Raw genomic sequence first — 23,712 nt, 5'->3', positions numbered from 1 at the left:
TACCTTTACCTTTTTTCATTCTCTTATACAGAAAAATGAGGGCATAATGATAAGCTATTTTATATGGTATTCAGTGTGCAATATACTGTAAATTATAGCATGAAAACAGCACAATATGACAGGTGTTTCTGGGCTACTAATATGGAATCATTCAACATCACATTGTAGGAAAAGAAGAAAACACTGCTGTTTTGTAATTGAAATTGGCCCCTGCAGAACTTATTGAAAAGTGAACTATGACCAAATGTGTAGATATAGCACAAGCAGTGGCCCTAATTTCACATTATGTGGTCATAATTACTCTTTTTCCAGTCTTGTAGCAGTATTAATTTGGACTTGCACCAAATTGCAATCATCTGTAAAGCTGACAAAATATATATCAGTGCATGTAAGTAATCAAAGATGGTGACTCTGAATTTGATGTTTAGTTATTCTTTAGACAACGTGAAGCAAAATTTCTAAGACTGGTGAGGAAGTGCCACACTTTAGGCAACAAAATATATTATAATTAAGTGTGGATCTTATATACATTAGTGTGCTAGGGGTGGATTTTTAATAATAATAATAATATTGGTGTCAAGCTTTTCTGCACTGAGTTTTTCTAATTCACACCTTAGTCCTTCATTTTTTTCCCTGGTTCCACTAAAAATAGGAGTAATCATTGCATATTATGTGCAGTATTACATCTATTTGTTTGTTTATTAAAAATATTTTTATGCTGCTTTTCTGGGCAAATGTCTGCACATATTCGCTTATTGTCAGGCTTCCACCCCAAAACACAACTACAGCGACTTTCACTTAAAAGTAAGGAAGAGATCTTTATTCAGGCTGATAGCAGTGTAGGCTCAGCAGCAAGCACAAGGTCCAGAAGTCAAGGATCCAAGGTATATGAGCGAGGCAACTGAACAGAAGCTACAAAGATATCCCAACTGTTGATATGCCCCTCCTACCAAACTTTTAAATACAAGGTGGGGTGAGCTCACTTGTAGGACTTCCTTGCCCTAGGGATCTGCCATGTGCACACATATGCATACCGCCCAGGCAAATTTGTCTTATCCCATTAGAAACACTATTGTATTCTTCCCTGTTGCCTCCAGCTCCACTGCCACCTCCTCCCGTTTAGACCCTTCCTTTGGCTAGTTGAAGTCCCCAAGCCTCCCTGAAGATGTTCTGAAATCCACAGAAGGGGCAAGAGATAGAGCCCCTTCAACATCCTCTCTCCTTCATCCCTGGATGCTCATCTTCCACCCCAATTCTACTCCTTCTTCTTGCTCCTCCTCCTCCTCTTGCATCTGGGACGGACAAGTCATGTCAGATCTTGATGGAGCCCATTACAAGGGGCCCATGACACATATGATCAGGCCCATGCAAGAGTGGGGAGTAGCTGGGTACACTTGCCTCAGACTTTGGAGGTTAAACTGGCCAGGGGCTGCTGCCTGGGACCAGCTGCTTTTTTGTTTTAGTTTGTAACTTTATTCTAACAACACTCCCGTCCCAGGCCTCAGATGAGCTTTGCAAAGGCCTGCGTATGATCAAAACATACACATTATTACATGAAGTGCTTTTTTTGGTTAAAAAAAAAATAAGGTGCCAGTGTTCATATAGTGCTGTGGATGCCAGCACAAAATGGCTGCCATGGGGTGCTGGTAGTGCATACTGCCTTGGTTTTATGCATAATATTATTTGCATATTGTGCACATATACAGTAGAGGTTTCCTAAAATAACCAGCACATAAACAGATATCTGTGATGTTGTCTGTATAAAAGGACTTAATGTGTACTTTTATGAGCTCCTCAGACATGAGCAGGTGCTCAATGAAAGAGGCAGTCCAATGCGCAATTGGGTTGGAACCACCAAACGAAATGTATAAGTACATTGAAAATGCATTTCTCATCCATCCTTAACCCTTTACATACATCTGAGAACACTCTCAGCCAGAACGATTTTCATTTCAGCTGGTGGACATTATAAGAACTTTGTAACTAAGAATCAGTGCCTGAGTTTTTCTCCTCCTCTGCCCATCCCCTTTCTTTTTGCTGCATGTCTTTTGCATTGTAAGCCGAAGGGCAAGGACAGTCTTATTATTAATCTTTGTAAGCCACTTTGAGACCCTTTGGGGCTGAAGAGCAGTGTGAAAATGCTTTTAATAAATGTGCACGTTGTTCAAATTTTACAAGGTTGCTTAAAGAAACTCCGATATAACGCTAGTGCACATGCAGCCGTTGGATTTACTGGTTCATTGTGAAGCTGCCCTAACTCTCTGCAAGGATAGAAGCAAAGCACAGAACTATTTGACAACAATTGGGAGAAATGAAGAACACACAAGAAAATGTAGGAAGCCTCTTGGTGGTACTTTCCTGGGGAATTTGCCTACAGATGAAGCTGAATACATTAGGTAAAAGCACAGCATGCTCCTTTCAACGTAAATTTTGCTTTCAAATGGAAAACACTGAAGTTACTCAGCTGATATGATAAAATCTTCTGGGAGATAGACCGGAGAAAATTTGAATCTCTACAGAGAATATTGCTCTGTTCCTTCACAGCTTCTTCTGATATACATTAAGATAATAATATTTCTACAGGATTTTGATGTGGTTAGAGTATGAACGGATGGGTTTATCTTTAGCCAAAAGAATATAGCTCTAATTCACTTTTCAGGTATAGGCACACAACGTATTTGGGCAAAAGACAATAAGAATATGGCATTTTCTTCATTTTTGCCTGGTGAAACCTGGTCTCCAAAAGAAAAAAAAGAAAAAATTTCGCTGACCAGGCGACTGTGTGTGTGTGTTGTATTGTTCTGTGTGTCTGCGTGTAATGTGTTGCTTCATCTGTTTGTGTGTGACTTGCCATTGTGCATGTTCCTGTGTGATATATTGGGACTCACGGTTGCAAGTGCCAGATTGCTACACATCTGCCAAAAAACGCACATTAAACATCAATAAAAGCAGCCCATAAAAATGAATTACTTCACATTTACATTTTACCTGTGTCAGATTGTGCCTCCAAATCTCATCCCAGCCAGACATGTGTGTTTGTATGTGATTTTTTTCTATATGTTTTTGTGCATGGCATGCTGCACTCAGTTACATGTGAAATGGTGATATAGTATTGCATGTTATTCTACATGTGTGTAGCTTGTTGTAAGTTACGGTACTTGTCTTAACTTCTGTACCATATAAGCAGCAAACACATCTTTTAAACTCTTACATACATGCTTTTTGGTGCATCTGAGCACTGATTGACCTTTTAATTCCATGTTAATTTTTCACTGATTGCAATATATATTGCAGTGACAACTTGTCTAATGTCTGTTAAACTGTCAAACTGCATGAAGATATTTATCAGGTACAGTCATACCTCGGGTTGAAGTAGCTTCAGGATGAATATTTTTGGGTTGCGCTCCGCGGTGACCTGGAAGTAATGGAGCATTTTACTTCCGGGTTTCGCCGCTTGCACATGCGCAGATGCTCAAAATGATGTCATGCGCATGAGCGGAAGCAACGAAACGCAACACGCACATGCGCAGACACGCAGTCATGTCTTAAGTTTACTTCAGGATGTGAATGGGGTTCCGGAACGGATCCTGTTTGTATCCAGAAGTACCAATGTATTAGGGAGCAATCCTATGGCAAGATGCACTGGGTTCGGCAGATCTCTGGCTGAGTTGGCAGGTTCCCAGCACAGCCATGCTATGCCAGATTAACTCCATCAAAAATCTATTATAAAAACTTGAAACTAGGAAAAATAAAAGTTAAGTGAAAATTAGCTCCAGGACTAAGATGCTGTCTTTTTTTTTTTTTTAATCACCCTTGACATTCCCAATTTTATGCATTTTGATTTGTCCCTTTCTCTTTCCCCACTTTCTCTTTCTACAAAACCAGTTCTGTGCTGGAAACTAATAACTCATAGGACAAAAACCTGCAAAAAGTTCTGCGCTGAAGACAGACATTCAGGCCTCCTTCAGCCACGAGCCAGAGCTTCTTGAGCAAAGTTTTTCTTCCCTTCTACTCTATAGCTTCTGGGGCGATCACTTCCACCATGCATGCAGGTTTGCCCCCAAAACAGAGCTCACTAACAATTTACAAGCATCCACAAACTTATTTTCCACCATTCATTCAAAAGCACTTACAAGCTTGTTCTTGCTGAGGTGTCAAATCTTCCTAGGAATAGTCTGCCAACAGAGGGAGAAAGCTAGCTGTTGTCTGTTGTAAGGGGTACAGAAATATTTGCCTTGGACTGAATGAACCGGCTGGAAAGATGTGTGCCTGGCAGCATCCTAGAGTCCTCTAGCCGCCTTCCTAAAGCCTAGTTAGTGCTTTCCCAACTTTGGGAAGAAGGTGGGAAGACTCTAGGACTCTGCCAGAGCCTCACACCTCCTTCCCAAAGCCCAGGACCTCACTTATACAGCTTTAGGAAAGTTAGGGGGCATCATCTTTTGTCTTCATGTGCCCCTTGTGTAACATAGCAGTGTGTGGCCTGCAGGTTCCATGTTGAAGTACTCTTGCGGCCTACTTAGCATGAAAAGCTGGACCTGATCTAGTCCATCATCCTGTTCTCAAAGTGGACAACCCGTGAAAAGCCTGCAAGCAGGAACTGAAGAGGATTTGAGTGCAACAGCACTCTGCCCACCTGCAATTCCCAGCAATTCAGAGGTATACTGCTGTGCACTCCAGATAGTTTTCATATGTGAAGGCTTTTTATATAGGCCAGCCAGGAAAGATTTCTGTGTTTGTCATGGTTAGCTGGTAGGTTACATACGCTTCAGGTTACAGATGCTTCAGGTTACAGACTCCGCTAACCCAGAAATAGTACCTTGGGTTAAGAGCTTTGCTTCAGGATGAGAACAGAAATCGTGCTCTGGCGGCGCAGCGGCAGCGGGAGGCCCCATTAGCTAAAGTGGTGCTTCAGGTTAAGAACAGTTTCAGGTTAAGAACGGACCTCTGGAACGAATTAAGTACTTAACCCAAGGTACCACTGTATATATATTACAATATATAATAAAATATAATAAGGTTATCAAGTCACATCATGCTTATTTATTCCCCCTCCTCTTTGCAATTAACTATACTCAAAATGGGTTCACATCAGTATTACATTACAGTTAACAAATTCCATTAAAAAACTGACAAAATCACAGTTCAAATAACCTAAATAATCAATTACAACAATGCTCAATTTCTAAGGCCGGAAGACTTTTCATTCATTTAGAAGAGCAAATGCTTCCTTTATGACTGAAATTAAAAACAATGATGTATAGACATATGAAAAACCACCATTATACAGCATATGCTACTTCTCAATAATGATTCCTCATGAATCTTTGTGTTAGTGTTTGATATGCTTGCAAACATCTAGACAGAAATGTGTGTGTGTGTGTGTGTGTGTGTGTGTGTTTTGGTATTTTCAATTACATGGGCATTTCTTCCTGGTGGATCTTGTCATGTCTTCCTGTCCTGTAACATCATCTTAGTGCTATCTGTGACAAGCATGCAGACTGTTGGTTGATTAGATAACTAGCTGTCTCCAGATTTTCTTCTGCTTCAAGAAAAAAAGAGTATATTTCTTGCTCAAGTAAGACTTCTGATAGCCAGGCTAGACTGTTCTGACAGTTTGTGTGATTATGATTTATCATTTTAAGGCCTGCAATACAACCAACTGAACACCTTCCTTCTCTCCTGTTGTTTGGCTTTGGACATTTCATCATTGCTGAAGTGTTCCCATCCCTTGAGAGACAGAGAAGAATTTCTAAGAAGATGTGCTGTGGAACTGTGAAAAATGTGTTCTTTGACCCTCCAAAGTAAATGCATATTGTACATCTGTTACTGTAATTCCCCTTATTCTGTGCATGGTAGAAAATAAACAGAACATAAGTGATTTGAAGCCAAGCTTAAATAGTTCTGATCCTGCAAAGCCTGTCCCCTGCTCTAGCATATTTTTCACAGGAGAGTGGTAAGAAGGATGTGGTTTTTATGTGAACTGCATCATATTGGCTAATGTGATGGACAGCAAACTCCAGAAGTGGGAAGGGAAAATGGTTATAAGCAATGCTATCTTACATCAGGGTAGCACATCAAGAGGGTAGCATCCAGTCAGCTGAGACCACAAAATAATAATTTGGTAAGTAATGCAAAACAGAATTTATCTGAACACATAGAAAAACCATAACTTTTTTTCAGTTGATGGATACAAGCCCTGTTAAATTAAGCAAATTTAAATCAACCTATATAAAATATAGATTTTGTAAGGCAGAAATATAAATAAGTTTCAAATAAATTCATATAAGAAGATACACAGGATCCTGAACACCTTGTTTCTCTTGCAACATGCATTTTAGGGGCAGTGTTTTCAGGGTGTTCTTAACCTAAGGTTACCAGATGTCCCTGTTTCCCAGGGACAGTCCCTGGATTTACAAATCAGTCCCCATACAAAATCCTATCATTCCTACTGAAGTTGAAAAGTGTCCGCGGATTCATTGAAAAAAATCCGGTAACCTTATCTTAACCCCGCCCCCCACTGACTCTCCTCTGCAATGCTGTTGTTACTGATCTTCCCCAAGGTGAGATCCAATGAACTAGCCCAGCCATGTGTCAAGGGAAACATCTTGTGAATTATCTTAGCAAATCACTGTTTGAGAGAATGGATTTGTCAAGGCAATATGTAGATCTGCCCGTAAATACCTTGCTCAAAGATGTTAAGCAGTGCAAATCTATGCATGCTTATTCAGAAGTAAGTTCTATTGAGTTCAATAAAACTTATTTATTATAGTATTTATTAATATATAGGTAAAGCTTCCATGAACTTAAAAAAAGTCCCCAGAACTTATATTGACAATAGATAAATATCAATAAAGCAATTAATCTTTAAGTAGAGTTTGGTCACAAGCTCATGAGTGCTAACTGTGCACCCTGAAAATCATAGATGTTCTGGTTTCTAAAGCAGAAGTACAGCCTGATCCTATTTATATTAACCTGAAAGTCAGCAACATTGAGAATTTACAGAAAGTGTATGTCGGATTGAATTCTTAGGCCTGTTAATAGTGTTTTGATTGATATGAGTTATAATCACATTAATAACAAAAAAAGGAAACCTTTCAGGGACCTGAAAGGCAATCTTAAAAGGAACCTGTCTCATAGTTTTGTGATAATTAAAACATTTTGTTGTGATTTTTGTCTTATCTGTTGAAACAGGAATAGCAATGCGTTAATTCAGATTGATTCATTCTTGAAATTATTTGCTCTTCTGACCCAATAGTGATCTTTTGGAACAGCTGATTTTGAAATAGCAGCTTTCAAGTGTGGTGCAGCCTGTTCAGTTGAAGGGCATGGATTTAAACTGAATTTGAAAAGCCTAACATTGGCTAAAATACTAGTACATACTTCAGCTTAACTGTGCTGGAATGAGAGTGTTAGAAGTCTAGTTTTTCTTTGTATTTCAGCTGAATTGACTCAAAAATAGATGTCTTTTGCACACAGGAGAATGTTTGGTTTGGGTGTGCTTGGGTTCCAACCATGAGTTGGCATCTGACTAAGGAGGCAATCCTACAGCAAGACCCACTGGGATGAGCTGCTTAGGATGCAGTGGATCTCTACCTCAGCTGACTGATTCATGGCTCAGCTGGCGTTATGTCCCCATCCCCATCTTAGCTAGTACACCAGTGTAATTTGCTCATCCTGGTTCAAAGCTGGGTGAGGAAGGCTGGCGTAGATCCCCAAAATGGAGCGTAGTGGGACAGAAAGGGAGGACTTCGGCTGGATCCCAGCCAGTTCAGCTCAGTCATGTAATCTGGCGACCTGGCATAGACCACTATTTTAAAGGTTTGTGCCCACCCAGTAGCTAGGATTAGGGAGAGCAGCAGCAGGAGTCTTACTACTGAACAGGGTTTGGATCTGGTCTACTCTTAACTGATACTAGTTTACTTTACATCACATTCTTGTGCATAGGATTGCTCCTTAATCTACTATTTTTCTGCCTCCTTAGCATGCAGAATTGGTGGTTTTGTTGAAATAAATGCCCAGTTCACCCCCTTTTTGCACCCACTTGCACCCTCATCTGTATGTCATACTTTGGAGTGGATACGATTTGCTGCTCATCAATCCCTTCCACCCTTCCTTCATTCTCAGGTTAACGTTCACTACCTCAATCCTCAATGTTGAAATATAGGCGAAAAGGAACAGGATAGTCTGTCCTTGCCAGTTTAAAGGACTTCATGTTCCTGCAGGAAAATAATTATTATAATTGATTCTCTAGTAACTTTTTTGATGGGGTTTTATCGATATCCAGCCTGGTCCGCAAACCAATTAAACTGGATACTTGAATTAGTTGAATTCGTTCCACTGTAGCCTGTAGAATCAGCTTAAATCCAAATAGGCCAGTTTAATTGATTTGTGGAAGGAGCTAACAGTGTAATTGGAAATTGGGAAATTTGCTTTTAGTGAAATCAGTAGGAACTTAAAACTTTGACATACTACAACAACCACTGCTCTTCCTCACCCCTTTCCTTCCCAGTAGAATTGGGATTGATTTGCTTTGTTGCAGTTCTTTGTTAGACAACACAACTAACAGATAATGTATCTGAGCTGTGGGGAAGGACTGTAGTTCAATGGCAGAGCATCTTCCTTGTATGTAGGTTCAATCTCCGGAATCTCCAGGTAGGACCGGAAAAAAACTTGCCTAAAACTCTGAAGAGCCACTGCCAGTCAGTATAAAAAATGAGGAGATAGATGGACCACTGGTCTGATTTTGTATAAGGCAGCTTCTTCCTATGTTTTGAGACATGTGCTAGGGCAGGGGTGGCCAAGCCCTGATCTGGCACCCTAAGCATTCTGCCCCACTAAGATGCCATGTATTTTGTTGGTGGTAGCAAAGAAACAAAACAAAACACACACACACACACACACACACACACACACACACACATTATAAATAAAAATGGGGCATGGGAGTAGAGCCCAGTGGCCTGATCCATCTGTTGCATCTCAATTTCTTTCAGTTTCTTATTTTTCAAATTAAGTTCAGTTCTCAATATTCCCACATCAGTTTTGCATTTTTTATAAACAAAAACAAAACACTCTTATTAAACACATTTTTGCAAAGCAATGTCCCTTAATATTAAGCATGTTGTTTCCCTCCACTGATACGGGATGTGCATTTTTATGCTCCACCGCTGAACAGGGTTTGGGTTGGGGGTTTCTTTACAACAGCTTAATTTACACCAGCATGCTTTCTTAGTTGAAATATGTGTCCCTCCTCCTACTGCTGTTTTCTTTGTTGTCTGATATACAGATAGCATTTTCGTGGATGCGTGACACACAGATCACATTTTTCTACAAGGAAAATAGTGAGGAAGGAAAAAGGTTAAAATTCCACACCTCTATTGCTCTAGTAGCCTTGACCTTAATCTTTTCTGCCCACAGTTGCCATTCTTTAAAACTATGGGAGAGCCAAGCTCAGTTGTCCCTACGGCTCTGAACCAGCCGTTGATGCTGCTAAGTACTGTTGAATGTAGGTCAGAAACAGCTACTTCTAACTAAGATGCCTGTACTTTAAATGTGTAACCTACCGCTCCCATTGCATCAAAAGCTTCATGCCTTGATACTTTTAAAAATTCCATGTTAGCATTACTAAGCAGCCATTCAAAAATGTTTTCTCTTTTTTTCTGTACAGTTTTTATTTGATACCTATGTGTCCCCTCCCACATTTTGAAGTATAAAGTGTCAGGTCTGATTTTCAACCCAGCGGAATTAGTATAGTGCAACCGTACCCTACAAAACTGCAACCCAAAAGTTGGTTCTGATCCCTTAGTAGTAAACTTCAAATTATCTTCTTTCTTTTCTTGAGAACCGGAGGAGGGGATTATTATTTCTTTTATGAAATAATGAAACTAGCTGTTGCAAGAAAGACTAAGCTGTTGCCACTACATGTTTCGTGTATCTTTCCGCCTTGTAAAGTATAATACAAAAACAACAATAATAAAATTCAAGTCCCACTCTGTGAGTCAGTCTGTGAATGCTGGAGTAAACTGTAAGGGAAATTAGAAGGTTCCCTTACTGAAGGTTAATAACAAGATAAAGAATTCAATGATGTTTATTGATTGCATGTGCAAAGTAGAACTCACTATAAAGAAGTCTCTACAATAGAATTATACTCAGTACGCACATAAATACAGCAGTGTAAAATCATCAAACCCTCCCTTCATTATGTTAGTTTATTCAGCCATAAAGCATCATTTAAGTGACACTAACCAATTAGCAATTTACACCTTTTGACATGTGCAGTTAGTCCCTTTTGTTGCTACCATATTTTACACCACCAGCTATGCAAGAGTGCTTAATCTGCATTTCTCTTTGAAGCGTCTATAGCATGATTTGTTGCATTTTCCAAGTCTCCTGATGACTCTGAATGTTTCCTTATCTGTAACATTAGCCTGCTTACTCCCTTCCAATAACATCAGACATGGCTTTGCCCTCTTTCCATCTAGCAGTTTCTCTTCAAGACAACTAAATGATTTAACTATTTTGGTCCCTACAACAGCATGACGGGACCACATCACATCAATATTAGTAAATGGCAGCACTATGTTTCCTATTGGACTGGTTCACAAGGCACAGGAAGCCAAACAATGGCTTCCGAAGGCTTTGAAAAGGTGAAGGCTCCTGGAAAGGAGATCACAGCTGTTATTCTTTTTAATGCTATGCCATACTGAGTTAAGCCAATGTCCTCTGAGCTGGGACTTTTGGTTACTGAGAGTTCATGGTTAGTGAGAAGGGAGTTTAAGCATGGGTCCTAGTTCGGAAGATAAGCTAAGCCAAAAACCATCAGAGATCTAACAAACTACAGTTCCCAGAATCCTTCTTTTTTGCCAGGGGGTGGGAGGAGAGAGGAGGTGCTTTAAATGTGTACACAGCGTAATTGCTTATGGTTCATGTCCATTTATTTGGATGGGTATGCTATGAGTGAGGGACGCGGGTGGTGCTGTGGGTAAAACCTCAGTGCCTAGGACTTGCTGATCGCATGGTCGGCGGTTCGAATCCCCGCGGCGGGGTGAGCTCCCGTCTTTCGGTCCCAGCTCCTGCCCACCTAGCAGTTCGAAAGCACTCTTAAGTGCAAGTAGATAAATAGGTACCACTCCAGCGGGAAGGTAAACGCCGTTTCCGTGTGCTGCGCTGGTGCTGGCTCGCCAGAGCAGCTTCGTCACGCTGGCCACGTGACCTGGAAGTGTCTCCGGACAGCGCTGGCCCCCGGCCTCTTAAGTGAGATGGGCGCACAACCCTAGAGTCGGACACGACTGGCCCGTACGGGCAGGGGTACCTTTACCTTTACTATGCTATGAGTATAACTTATAGAATCATAGAATTGTAGAGTTGCGAGGAGCTCAAGGGTCATCTAATCCAACCCCCTGCAATGCAGGAATCTCAACTAAAGCTCCAAAAAAGGAGAGTCCACCACTACCCAAGGGAGTCTGTTCCATTGTTGAACAGCTCTTATCATAGAATTAGAAGGGACCTAAGAGGTCATCTAGTTAAAGCGCCTGCGAATGCAGCATCCCTGATAGGTAGCCATTCAACTTCTGATTAATAACTGCTAAGCTAACAAATAAGAGTCTACCACCTTCCATGACTGCCTTTCCCACTGATGAAGATCTCCTACCATCAGCAAGTTCTTCCTAATGTTTAGTCTACATCCCTTTTCTTGTTAGTTGAACCTATCGGTTTGGGTTTCACTCTCGGAAGCAACATAAGACAAATTACTTCCATCATCTATGTGACAGCTCTTCAAATATGTTAAGATAGCTGCCGCATCACCTCTAACCATCTCTTCTCCAGAATAAACATATGCAAGTACATCAACCATTTCCCACCGGGCTTTGCCTTCAACCTCCTCACCATCTTTTTCACTTTCCTCTGAAAACACTTCAGGTTTTTTTGAATGGGTGAGATGCACTCATGAACTCATTATCTATCTATGACTGCTAGTCAGGACAGCTGTGTGCCTCTGAATACTAGCTCTGAGGAACAACAGTGGGAGACAGTTGGTATGATTTTGCTGGGATAAAAGTATGATGTGTGGTTGCCTTAGGTCAGTTGATCAAGACACTTCTGCATGCAACTGAGCGGTAGCTTGATTTCAAAGGGCTTTACTGTGATCTTAGGTACTTGTGGTAGGTATTTTTGGCTGTAAATAAAAACCCCGGACTGTTAGAAAATGATCAAAAGGGGAGAAGTGGTAGAAATTTCTGTCGCAGCATTTTAAAGCACTATTCAGCAATTATGACAAACCACATGTGGTTGTTTCTGCTTGTGTGTTGTTGTTGTTTTGGGTTTTTTTAGGGAAATGCAGAAGATGGGGGACTGTGAAGCTTTTGAATGGTAGCATTGGGAGTGGGTAATAATCGGCCCTTAAAATCCCCCCAGTTCCAGGACCTGGACAATTTAATTCAATACAGTCACTCTAAATTAATGCAGGAACTAAGAAAAGATTTATATAACTGGGGAAGTTTAAATCTCTCTTGGGTAGGAAGAAGCTCCATCATAGAAATTAGCATTATGTATTGCATTTTGTTCTTCTTATTAAATACCATCTTGAAAATGAATGATTGTTTAATTTAAAAAATGGCAGAATCTTCTGTTAAATGTTATGTAGGTAGGCAGTAAACCCAGACTTATGTCAGAAATGTTCTATCAGCAAAATAAAATAAAATCAGATGGCTTGGCATTGTGAAGGACAGCAACACCACACTTCAGTGACAACCCAGTGGGGTAGCTCATTAGCAATGTGTAACCTGTCCTATTTCTCTGTCCTCCCCACTGCCCGCTGCACCTAGGCCTAGGGGTGCTGAAGTCCCATTGAGCCACAGTGGTCTACTTGGGAGTAGTGGAGACTGCCTGCCAAATTCTTAAGTGTACTACCTGGCTGCTTCAGTCCCTCAGCCCTCCTGATCTCCCAGGCAATTTATACCACCAGTGTAGAAAAGTTAAGCAGTCTGGGATCAGGGAGAACCAAACCACCCTTGAGTGTGCCCAGAAATATAACTAAGCAATTTATTTAAGGGGGAGTATAAAAAGAGGAGGAGGGATAGAAGATGGAGAAGTAGTGGCTGTGTACACCTATGCAGAAGCAGAAGCAAAACAAAACAAAACACCAAACCAGAATATTGGTCTGATTATATATTAGGCATAACGTAGCAAAACACATTCTTATGGCCACCTCTGATGATGGTAGGTGGATGAGGGACAAAAGAACACAGGAACCGTATTGATACTTATGATCCTGTGTGCCCAGGAGGCCTTGAGGGACAAGTTGCTAGGCTGAACGAATCACAAGGCAGGCACGTATTTCAGGAGACTGACCTTAACATCTTTGGAAAACTGGGAGATGGGACTGTCATTGTTCACTATTGTCAAAGTTGTCCAACTACTCTATTCCAAAAGTTAAAAATGGAAAGCGTAATGCTGGTGGTCAACAAAAGAGGTTTAAAGACTGTCTCACTGCAAATTTAAAAAATTTAGTATACAGTGGTACCTCGCAAGACGAATGCCTCGCAAGACAAAAAACTCGCTAGACGAAAGGGTTTTTTGTTTTTTGAGCTGCTTCGCAAGACAATTTTCCCTATGGGCTTGCTTCGCAAGACGGAAACGTCTTGCAAGTTTGTTTCCTTTTTCTTAACATCGTTAATACAGTTGCGACTTGACTCATAGAACAACTCATAGCCTTTTTAGAGGTTTTTAAAGACTTTGGTGATTTTTGAAGCTTTTCCAAAACTTTCCCGACACCGTGCTTTGCAAGACGAAAAAAATCACAAGACGACAAAACTCACGGAATGAATTAATTTCGTCTTGCGAGGCACCACTGTAAACACCAACAACTGGGAAAGACTTGCCTGCGAGTGCTCCAATCGGAGAACAGTCTTTACCAAAGGTGTCATGGGCTTTGAAGACACTCAACCTCAGGATGCAAGGGAGAAATGTGCTAAGAGGAAAATCCACACCGTGATCAACTCCTGCCCGGAAACCAATGTCCCCACTGTGGAAGGACGTGTGGATCCAGAATTGGCCTCAAAAGTCACTTACGGACTCACTGTTAAAACCATGTTTATGGAAGACAATCTTACTCAGTTACGAGTGATCACTAAAGAAGAAGAAGATTGTCAAAGTTGTCCAACTTCCCTGCCAGTGTTTCCTCTGCATCTGTATAGGAGGGGGGACATGACTTCTCCATTTGGACAAGATGGAGAACTAGAGAACTTGCTCTTCTTAAAAGGCCAGGCTAAGAGAGAGTTTGCCAACCCTCATAGGTCCCTCGGCAAATTTGGATTTTTGAGTCATTGCCTTGGACATCACCCCCTCTGGTTACATCTTTCCCCCATTCCTTGGAACAGCCCTCCTCCAATGAAATACAGGAAATACACATGCACACAAACTTCGCTTTTCCAAGGGACATGGGTAAACGTCAGATCCAGTAGAATTAATCTGAGCCTTGAAAATCACAGAGAGCTGAAAGAGAAAGGAAAATTGTGCCATTCTTCCAACTTCCTCCTTCAGCTATGTACTTTTCAAGGGAGTAAACTCTCACCACCTGATAAACAAAGGGGCAATAAGTTGGGGTTGGGGGCTTAGAGACTTTGGGAATGCCAGGGAAGACTTCAAGGTCACGACTGCATCTACAGACACCAGTTTCCCTGGGTTGTTTACATGCCAAGAGTAATAACAGTGGTCTGGACTGCAGGGCTGACATACATTCACAATATCTGAATACACACTATACATTTAAAGCACACCCCCCAATAGATTTCCAGGAACTGTATTTTGTGAAGGGTACTGGGATTTATAATAATAATTTTATTATTTGTACCACACCCATCTAACTAGGTTGCCCCAGCTACTTTGGGCAGCTTCCAACAGATATAAAAACATAATAAAACATAAAACATTAATTATAGTGCTATGAGGGGAAATTGCAGTTCCCAGAACTCTTTGGGGGGGAATATTCTGTATTTAAATATGCTATATGGTCATAGCTATCAACTTACAGATTTGAAAATAAGGGACCAGCAGCCTCGAAAATAAGGGACCAGTAGCCAAAATAAGGGACCTGCAGCCTCACCTGTTCCAGGCACTCCAGTCTTCCTGTCCTCCTGCAGTCTGGTCAAACTCATGCTGGTAGCTTCGAGAACACTGTCCAACCAACTTTGTAACCAGAGGTTCAACTGAATAGAATCTGAATCACATGCACCACAAGGCCTATGCAGCCTCAACTTAAGATGGCTCCCCGGCCTGGCTTTGCACTGCAAAGTTTGCAGCAGCACGTGCAACAAAATTGCGTCCAGCATTCAAAACCCCCCTCAGCTTGCATTAACTAGCCACACACAAGGCATGCAAGCTCTTATTGGGTGAGCAACACAGCCAAGCAACACAGTTGGAGCCTCCCTCCTCCCTGGCCGGCAGGGAGGGAGGGAGAGGAGCTGCTTCCTTTGAAATTTAAGGGACATCATTTAAGGGACATTTAAGGGACATCCATCAATAAGGGACAGCAGCGGGACATGGCGCTGGAATAAGGGACTGTCCCTTCAAATAAGGGACACTTGACAGCTATGTATATGGTGTGTACGCAGCCAGTAAATCTTCTTGCATACCAAACAGACTAAATAACAGTACTGGATTAATCTGCAGAGTTGTATTCTCTCACCCTATCATAGTAACCGGACTCAAGTAACCCCATATCTGCCAGCCTTTTTAAACAACTTTTTAAAAAGCTAGCACTGCCCCCCTAAATTTCAATCATAGCTGTGATTTTACTAATCAGCTAAAAATGATGCTTGGTGAGAGTAGGCTCATTTCTCACAAAATGAGTGAGCAGAATTTGTTGTTTAGTCATTTAGTCGTGTCCGACTCTTCGTGACCCCATGGACCAGAGCATGCCAGGCACTCCTGTCTTCCACTGCCTCCCACAGTTTGGTCAGACTCATGTTTGTAGCTTTGAGAACACTGTCCAACCATCTCGTCCTCTGTCGTCCCCTTCTCCTTGTGCCCTCCATCTTTCCCAACATCAGGGTCTTTTCCAGGCAGTCTTCTCTTCTCATGAGGTGGCCAAAGTATTGGAACCTCAGCTTCACGATCTGTCCTTCCAGTGAGCACTCAGGGCTAATTTCCTTAAGAATGGATGCATTTGATCTTCTTGCAGTCCATGGGACTCTCAAGAGTCTCCTCCAGCACCATAATTCAAAAGCATCAATTCTTCGGCGATCAGCCTTCTTTATGGTCCAGCTCTCACTTCCATACATCACTACCGGGAAAACCATGGTGAGCAGAATAGGTTCTGTATATTTGGCGTTATATTTCTGATTCTACAAGGGGTGAAGGCTTCCTTTTTTTAAAAAAAGGACAATGGAAATTGGGACCTATTAATGGTACAACAGACTGTATCTACCAGGGTAAATAGGTTTATCTTCAGCATAGACCAAAAACTCTAATGAAGGTGCCAGACATACCTCTGTGGGGAAGGAATTCCACAGATTAGAGGCTGCTGCAAAGAATGCCCTCTCCTGGGTCACCACCACCCAAACTTCTGAGGGCAGTGGAACTACCAAGAGACCCTTTCCATTGATCTTAGCACACTAAAGGGCCTATATAGAAAGAAGTGGTATTTCAGATATTTGGGGCCTATTTGGGTTCAACAGCTGGAATTGAGCCTAGAAATGAACTGTCAATCAAAACTTGATAAAACCCAGCTAATCAATCAGTATGGCAACCCTAAGTGTACATTATTGTTGCTGTAGTGCTTAAAAACACCTGTTTTAAAATACATGTTTTATATGGCTTTATACACTGGAAAGTTCTCAGTTGGCCAGGGCTCTTTGTGGTGTGTCCACATCAAATGACTTATGGTCAGTACTTAACTGAATTGCACACAGCAAGTCAACCATAAGTAATTAGCTATATTGTATGCAATTTCTTGCCTAGTTTACCAGTCTATGCTTACAGGCATTGTTTTGGATTTGTTTTTTATAGGGTTTAAGGCATCCTTGGTTTTAACAAATAGCCTTTTGCAATAACATCAAGTCCTGAAACGGCAAAAAAATCAAAAAGTGTTCTGGGCAGCTATGGTTTGTTTCCTCAAAATAACGAACATATTTTACAAATGCCTTTGAAAATCAGGCCAAGCAGCTTCCTTGCTTCCAGACGGAAGATTTAATTAAAGCCCTGCTGGGACAAATGAGCCTTTGCTCTGACTTTGGTTGCTTTTGATGATGGGTGAACTCCTCAGGCATGTATTATGCAGCAAGTCAGATAAGTTCATCATCGTGGCCACTTCTTGACCTACTCAGTGGCATTATTAACTGGAAGTCATTGTTGCATATGTTAGGTCATTGGTGGCCCGTAAGTCAGAGCAGTAGACTTTTGTGATGTACCAGGATGAGACTAGATGGCATTGTGAGCCAGTCTATAGTCGGGCCTTCATTTCTGCCTATCTCGTGCTATGCTCACTGCTAAGCAGTTCATTAGATGAAGTAAAATCCTGCTGTGGTGCTGAGGGCCAATATATTCACATGTTCTGCAGTGGTATTTTCCTTTACTGTCTGGTTGATGTGGAAAAGTTGACTTCTATTGCACTCAGTGATGTCTCCCTGTCTATTTCTATTTCACCACTGATACAGCAATGCAGATGTTCACAAACTGCATGACTACTGTGCTGGTCTCTCGGGAGCTGTCAGGGCTTGAAATAGTTATAATTATGCAGTGGAAACTTAGAGGGGGGAAATGCAGTTCCTGTAGGCCAGGATTCACTGGCTTCAGCCGTGATGTATTCCTGTTAATGGGGTGCAGGCAGGCAAATTTGTCAGGTTATAACCCAGATTACCCTCCTGCCTTCTTATTTTTTAACAGACCTCCAACTATTATAAGATAGGACAACCACAGTTTCCTTGCAATTGACACATTTCTTCACTCTGGTTGTTATTCTTTTCCCATAGCTAGAACCCTGACCCACTGCAGAGTTTAAAAACAAGTCAATAAATAAACAAAAAATAACATTCTGACAACAGCCTTTGAATTTTGACAAGTTTTTCCTTCCTGGAGGACAGGAGCAAGGCTCTTTTACAGGGGGAACTTGTCAGAACTCAGTTCCAGCACCTCTCAGGTGAGAGCCATTGCCATTCTAAGAGAAAGAGGGAGTGTGTTCATGGTACACCTCTTTTTCTAAAAAAAATAGCACTGGACAGGAGTATCCAACATGATGTCCTGCAGAAGTGGTTGTAGATATGTATTGTTTTGTGCTGCTTATGCAGGAACTCACGGAAAACTGAGTGAATGGTAAACCCGGCTTTATTCTTAGTGAGGCCTAAGAGTCTGCCTGCATAGAATCTAATTCCTCCCACTAGGATACACCTCTGACTCAGATCTGGCCTCTTGGGTCATAGCTGTTTCTCTTAAAGGAGCCACATGCCAGATTTTTTATTATTTTTTATTTAGTGAATAATGCATATATTACATAATGCAATTCTTATAATCCTTAATCATTGGATTTTCTGGCTTAGGCTGATGGGAGTTGTCATCCAATAATAGCTGGAGGGCAACACGTTGGCTACCCCCACCATGGGAGCATAGCATATTTCCTGCGAAAATGTGAAAATAGCAGCAGATTAGTCCCCTGAAAATGGCAGCATCAGCCAATTTTTATGTGCACTTGTTTTAGTGAAAACCCCAGATACCAAAATTAATCAGTTCCCCTCTTATTAATATTCCCAGTAATATTGAAATCCCAAATATGGAAAGAAATTCAGCAGAGGAGGATTTCATAAGTAGCTCTGCTGTTAAAGGTATGGAAAATAGACGGTCTGATCTTATACATAGCCACATGCTCAGTGAATGGGATATAGTAGTGTTCCCACTAGTGGCATTAATGGCCTAGGGTAAAGGTAAAGGTACCCCTGCCCGTACGGGCCAGCCTTGACAGACTCTAGGGTTGTGCGCCCATCTCACTCAAGAGGCCGGGGGCCAGCGCTGTCCGGAGACACTTCCGGGTCACGTGGCCAGCGTGACATCGCTGCTCTGGCGAGCCAGAGCCGCACACGGAAACGCCGTTTACCTTCCCGCTAGTAAGCGGTCCCTATTTATCTACTTGCACCCGGGAGTGCTTTCGAACTGCTAGGTTGGCAGGCGCTGGGACCGAACAACGGGAGCGCACCCCGCTGCGGGGATTCGAACCGCCGACCTTTCGATCGGCAAGCCCTAGGCGCTGAGGCTTTTACCCACAGCGCCACCCCCGTCCACCATTAATGGCCTAGTTCCCACTTTATTAGCACAGGATGGGTGTAATTGAAAAGTGCACTTTGGTGTTGCACCACCTATCTTTAAGGAAGATGTGTGGAATGTCCCCTTTACTCTGGTAGCAGGGTGGAGCTTGATATCTAAGTCGGAGGCCCTAGTTATGTATCTACTTCCCAGATCTGTGAGATAGGTGACCACAAGACCTTTGGAATTCCCTCCCAGCACATTGACAGTGAACAGCTACACTTCAGATTTTGGGAAGGCTTTAAATGCTCATTTGTTTCAATTGGCCTTTTCTGGCTAGATCTACACAGCTATAAAAAAATGCATTGAATATTCTCTGCAAAAAACCATTGTAAAGCTCACAATTGAAACTATAATTGAGTTGCTATTTCAGCTCTACAACATTCATAACACTGTATTTTGACTAATGTAGCTGAGTCCCCTGATTAATTTTTGTTATAATAGAGGCTGGAATACTATAATTGTAGTTTTTATGAATTCTGGTTTTAGTAATGTTGGATTGTAGTTTTCATTGTTATAAGCCACTTTTTGGGTTCCCCCCACAAAACCTGCATATAAATATTTTTTTGAAAAAACTTTTTTAAAACTATCATATGATCTTTCCAATAAATGTGTTTGGCAATATCCACCCTCCCTTCCCCACAGGTGGGTGGGGTTTGCGGCACCAAGCGAGGCTCACCTGGGCGGGTGCCACCCACCTGCCTGAGCTGGCCTTTGACCCGCCCCCGGCCAGGGAGGACAATGGACAGCCGGCCAGGGGTGGGCTTGTGGAATCACACTATAGTGATAAGAATTAGCCTTTGGCTGCTGCACAGAGAACTGTGCCAGTTTATTGGTCCATCTAGCTCAGTATCAAGTGAGTAGCAGGGGCACAGACACATGGCTGGGAGACGTAAACAATGAGGTCAGAAGGATATGAAATGCAGAAAAGTACAGATGCTATTAACAGTGGCCATTCACATAAAAAACCAGACATTCTGTCAGGCATGTGCTAAGCCAATTCACACATGTAGTGTGATTCAAAACCCATTGTGTTGTTTCAATCCACAGATGATAGCACAACACAGCTATCCCTCTGGAAACAGTTTTACAATTACTAAGCACTGCTTCTGGAAAAGAGGATTCAGTGGTACTTGTAGTGATGGTGGTATAGGAGACAGTGTGGTGTTTTTGGGCAGTTCTGGATTCTAGTCCCTCTTTAGCTATGAATCTGACTGGAGAGGTTTGAGTTAAGACTTTTTTAAAAACACACACACACAAACAAACCAAAACTGCTTTGAGTTTTTTGTTTTTTGTTTTACAATCAATTGGTATCTAGATTGCATGAAATAAATAAATAAATAAATAAATAAATAAATAAAGTCAGTGTCTTTCAACCTAACCTACACCACAAGGTTGTTGTGAGGACCGAGGCGGCATGGCCTCATGTATGCTACACTGAGCTGCTTGGAGGCAGAGTAAGCATAAAATGCAATAATCACATTGTACTGTATGTTCTTACTTAAACAGATTCCAGTATCTAATTTGTATAATTCCACATGTGCATTTTCTTTACCTGCACATTTTGAAACATTATTTCCAAGGCTGACATACTGCAGTGTAATTCTGACGGGTGACAAACAATGTAAATTTAATAAACTCATTGAACCAATTAAAAAGTATTAATCATCAATTTTAGTAGGCTGAATCCCAGTAGATTTCTGTCAAGTTTTCTAGGCCAGCAATTTTTTGTGTGTGATGGGGGTGGGGGGTGGAAGAGGAATAGCTGTTTATGAAGGTGAAAAATCAGACATGCCTGCAAAGAGGAAAGGTGAATATTTATAAATATTTCAGATTTGGTTTTTTTTCTCATGCTGTATCCTGAAACCTGGTTGCTGCTTATAACAATTTCAAAATGCAAGCATAAAATTAGTTCTAAGTGGTAAAGCATTCACAACATTCTAAAAGCATTCTGGAGGCTACCCAGGCTTTTGCAAATCGGTGGTTTTCTGTGTCTCTGAAGCAGTCAGTCATTGATGAGAATGCCTTGCTACATAACTTGAGCACCTGCTTTCTTGAAGTAATGGGCAACAGGATTCTCCACCATGCACTAAAACCTCTTAACCTATACCCTTGCTAGCAAATCTCAGCACCAGCATCACATTATCTCATATATCGCCAGAAAGCTCTAGATCCATTCCTGGCATAAACTCTTTTTCTTGAGACCAACTGGAGACCCAGCAGGCATCAATTAAACATTTGATCCCTATCAGAAGACAATTAAATGGTTAGAGCTTTGTGGTCTCAAAAGACTTTTACACATCAGTGCTGCCCCTGTTCCAAATGCTTCCTGTGGAAGCATAAGTTCCAAGAAAAATCACACTTGTAAAACTACAGAATTGGTGATCCCTTATCTTGTACATTTCAGTCCTGTGCCTGTTTTGATCATTGCATTCATCCTGTATCAAGATTAAACATCTACTATTTGTAACCTGTTCTCTGAATATAAACGAAAGCTGAAAGTAAGTTTTGCAACTCTTGTAACTGATATGGTTGTCATTTAAACAAAGCATTGTCTACAAAGTGGGTAAAATTCTGAAGGATCCTTTCTTGTCCCTGAAGCATACTGTATTTGTATTTGTTGGTATATATTTAAATGCCTAATCTGTTAATGGTGAAACTGGCCTTTAATGCTAAGTCTTCTTTTAGCAAGTGTTGTTTTCATAGGAGGGAAAACGTTCATATAAAGGGGGGGGGTCAAATTCAGCTTGTTTGAACAATTTATTGTGCTACATTATCCTTCAGTGGGTGACTTTGTTCTTTAAAAGCAAGTCACATTCTTGAATGCACATTAGTAGCTCTTTTCTACAGGGGGCCACCTAAATAAAGACTAAGCTAGTTTGCAACTGAATTTTTGAAGAAAAAAATTAATTGTTTCTTCCTTAATTTTATTTTAAGATCCGGATTTCAAGGACCTTGGGGTTTTGAAACCATTGCCAGGTTGGTATGTTCAGTGTTTCATAACACTTGGAAGTCTTCAAATTTTAATTGAGATATCTATATCTATATCTATATCTATATCTATATCTATATATAAATATATATTTCCTTTCCCCTCCACCTTCTTTATTGGGTTTGATTTTGTTGTTGTTATTGTTATTACTCAGTTTGTGAGTTTGAGATGGGAGGATCTGAAGGAATTGTGGAATCTGTGCAAATTGGGAAAGAAGGGAAAGCTTCGGACACCGAGGCAGTTGATTGTAAATGGTACATCCGAGCACCACCAAGATCCAAGGTCAGTCTTGTTCCATTCTCTGATTTGGGGACTTAATTTAAAGAAGTGGCTTTACTAACACAGCATTTATTACTTTGTACAGACAGGCTTTGCTTAATATGACTTGCACTATTGAACCTGTAAACTGTTATTTTCCTTTATAAGACAGAAAAGCAATTTGTCACCACACAGAATAATAACCGTCACGTGTTCTAAAGCATGATTTGGGCTGTATAATAAATTGGTCATTTTGATCTAAAGGGATGTTTTAGATTTAGGCGGGTCCTTCTAGTTTGTTCACAGCACAGCAAATGCACTTTTTCCTTTACCTCCCCCCCCCCCCATTTCTTGCAAGGAATTCATTCTTCTATACCTCATTTTTCCAGCACTTAAAGAGTAACATTTTATCACTGGGACAAAGATGGCTTATTATTAGAACATAATAAGAGCCTGCTGGATCAAACCCATGGTCCATCTAGTCCTGTTCTCACAGTGCCCAACCAGATGCCTATAGGACCTGACCACAAGGGCATTCTCCTCTCCTGTGGTTTCCAGAAGCTGATATCCAGTAGGATACTTGCCTCTGACGGTGGAGGCAGAACATAATCAATGGCTACTAGCCTTGATGGCTATCATTTCTGTAACACTAGAAAATATTCAAAGCACTTCATAATCAGTTTCCTGTAACTCTTCCAACAGTCATGCAAGGCAGATCACTCATGTTATTCCCAAAGCACACATGGGGAGCTGAGGATGATATACAGTGGTTTGCCAAAGACCACCTGATAAGTTAAAGGGAAAAATGAGACTCAAACCAAGGACTTTCTGATTTGTAGGTAGCTCAGTTAATTGTGCTTGGTAGTGCTGTGCAGGGCTGGCCCATCCATGAGACCAGGGGGACAAGTGCCTCAGGTGACAGGATCCACAGGGGCAGCAGATGCCAATGAATATATTTATTCCTACCTTGTTCCTGATGTAGATCTTCACTCACTCCTTCTTCCCTAGCATATGGAGCTGCCATTTATTTGGTGGTTCACCTCAAGTAACAATATGTCTAGGTGGCCCTGGTGCTGCGAAATTTGTCTGTGAGTGTGTTGTGGTAGATACGTATGTGCTTCAGAGTATCGAGCTATGTTGCAGACCAGACCACGTGTACCTCATCCTTTTGT

General features: G+C 41.3%; 1 protein-coding gene across 1 annotated transcript in view; it reads left to right on the top strand.

Annotated features, from left to right (window-relative positions):
• NETO1 (neuropilin and tolloid like 1) overlaps positions 1–23,712 on the top strand; it is a 101,959-nt gene that overhangs the window by 41,804 nt on the left and 36,443 nt on the right. Inside the window, exons 5-6 of the mRNA XM_077933195.1 lie at positions 22,228–22,269; positions 22,437–22,564. Coding sequence (XP_077789321.1) covers positions 22,228–22,269; positions 22,437–22,564 — 170 coding nt within the window. The remainder of the gene's footprint in view (positions 1–22,227; positions 22,270–22,436; positions 22,565–23,712) is intronic.

Source organism: Podarcis muralis, chromosome 8 (genome assembly GCF_964188315.1).
Source record: "Podarcis muralis chromosome 8, rPodMur119.hap1.1, whole genome shotgun sequence".
In the NCBI taxonomy this organism is placed as follows: Eukaryota; Metazoa; Chordata; class Lepidosauria; order Squamata; family Lacertidae; genus Podarcis; species Podarcis muralis.
This window is presented reverse-complemented; position numbering and strand designations above follow the sequence as displayed.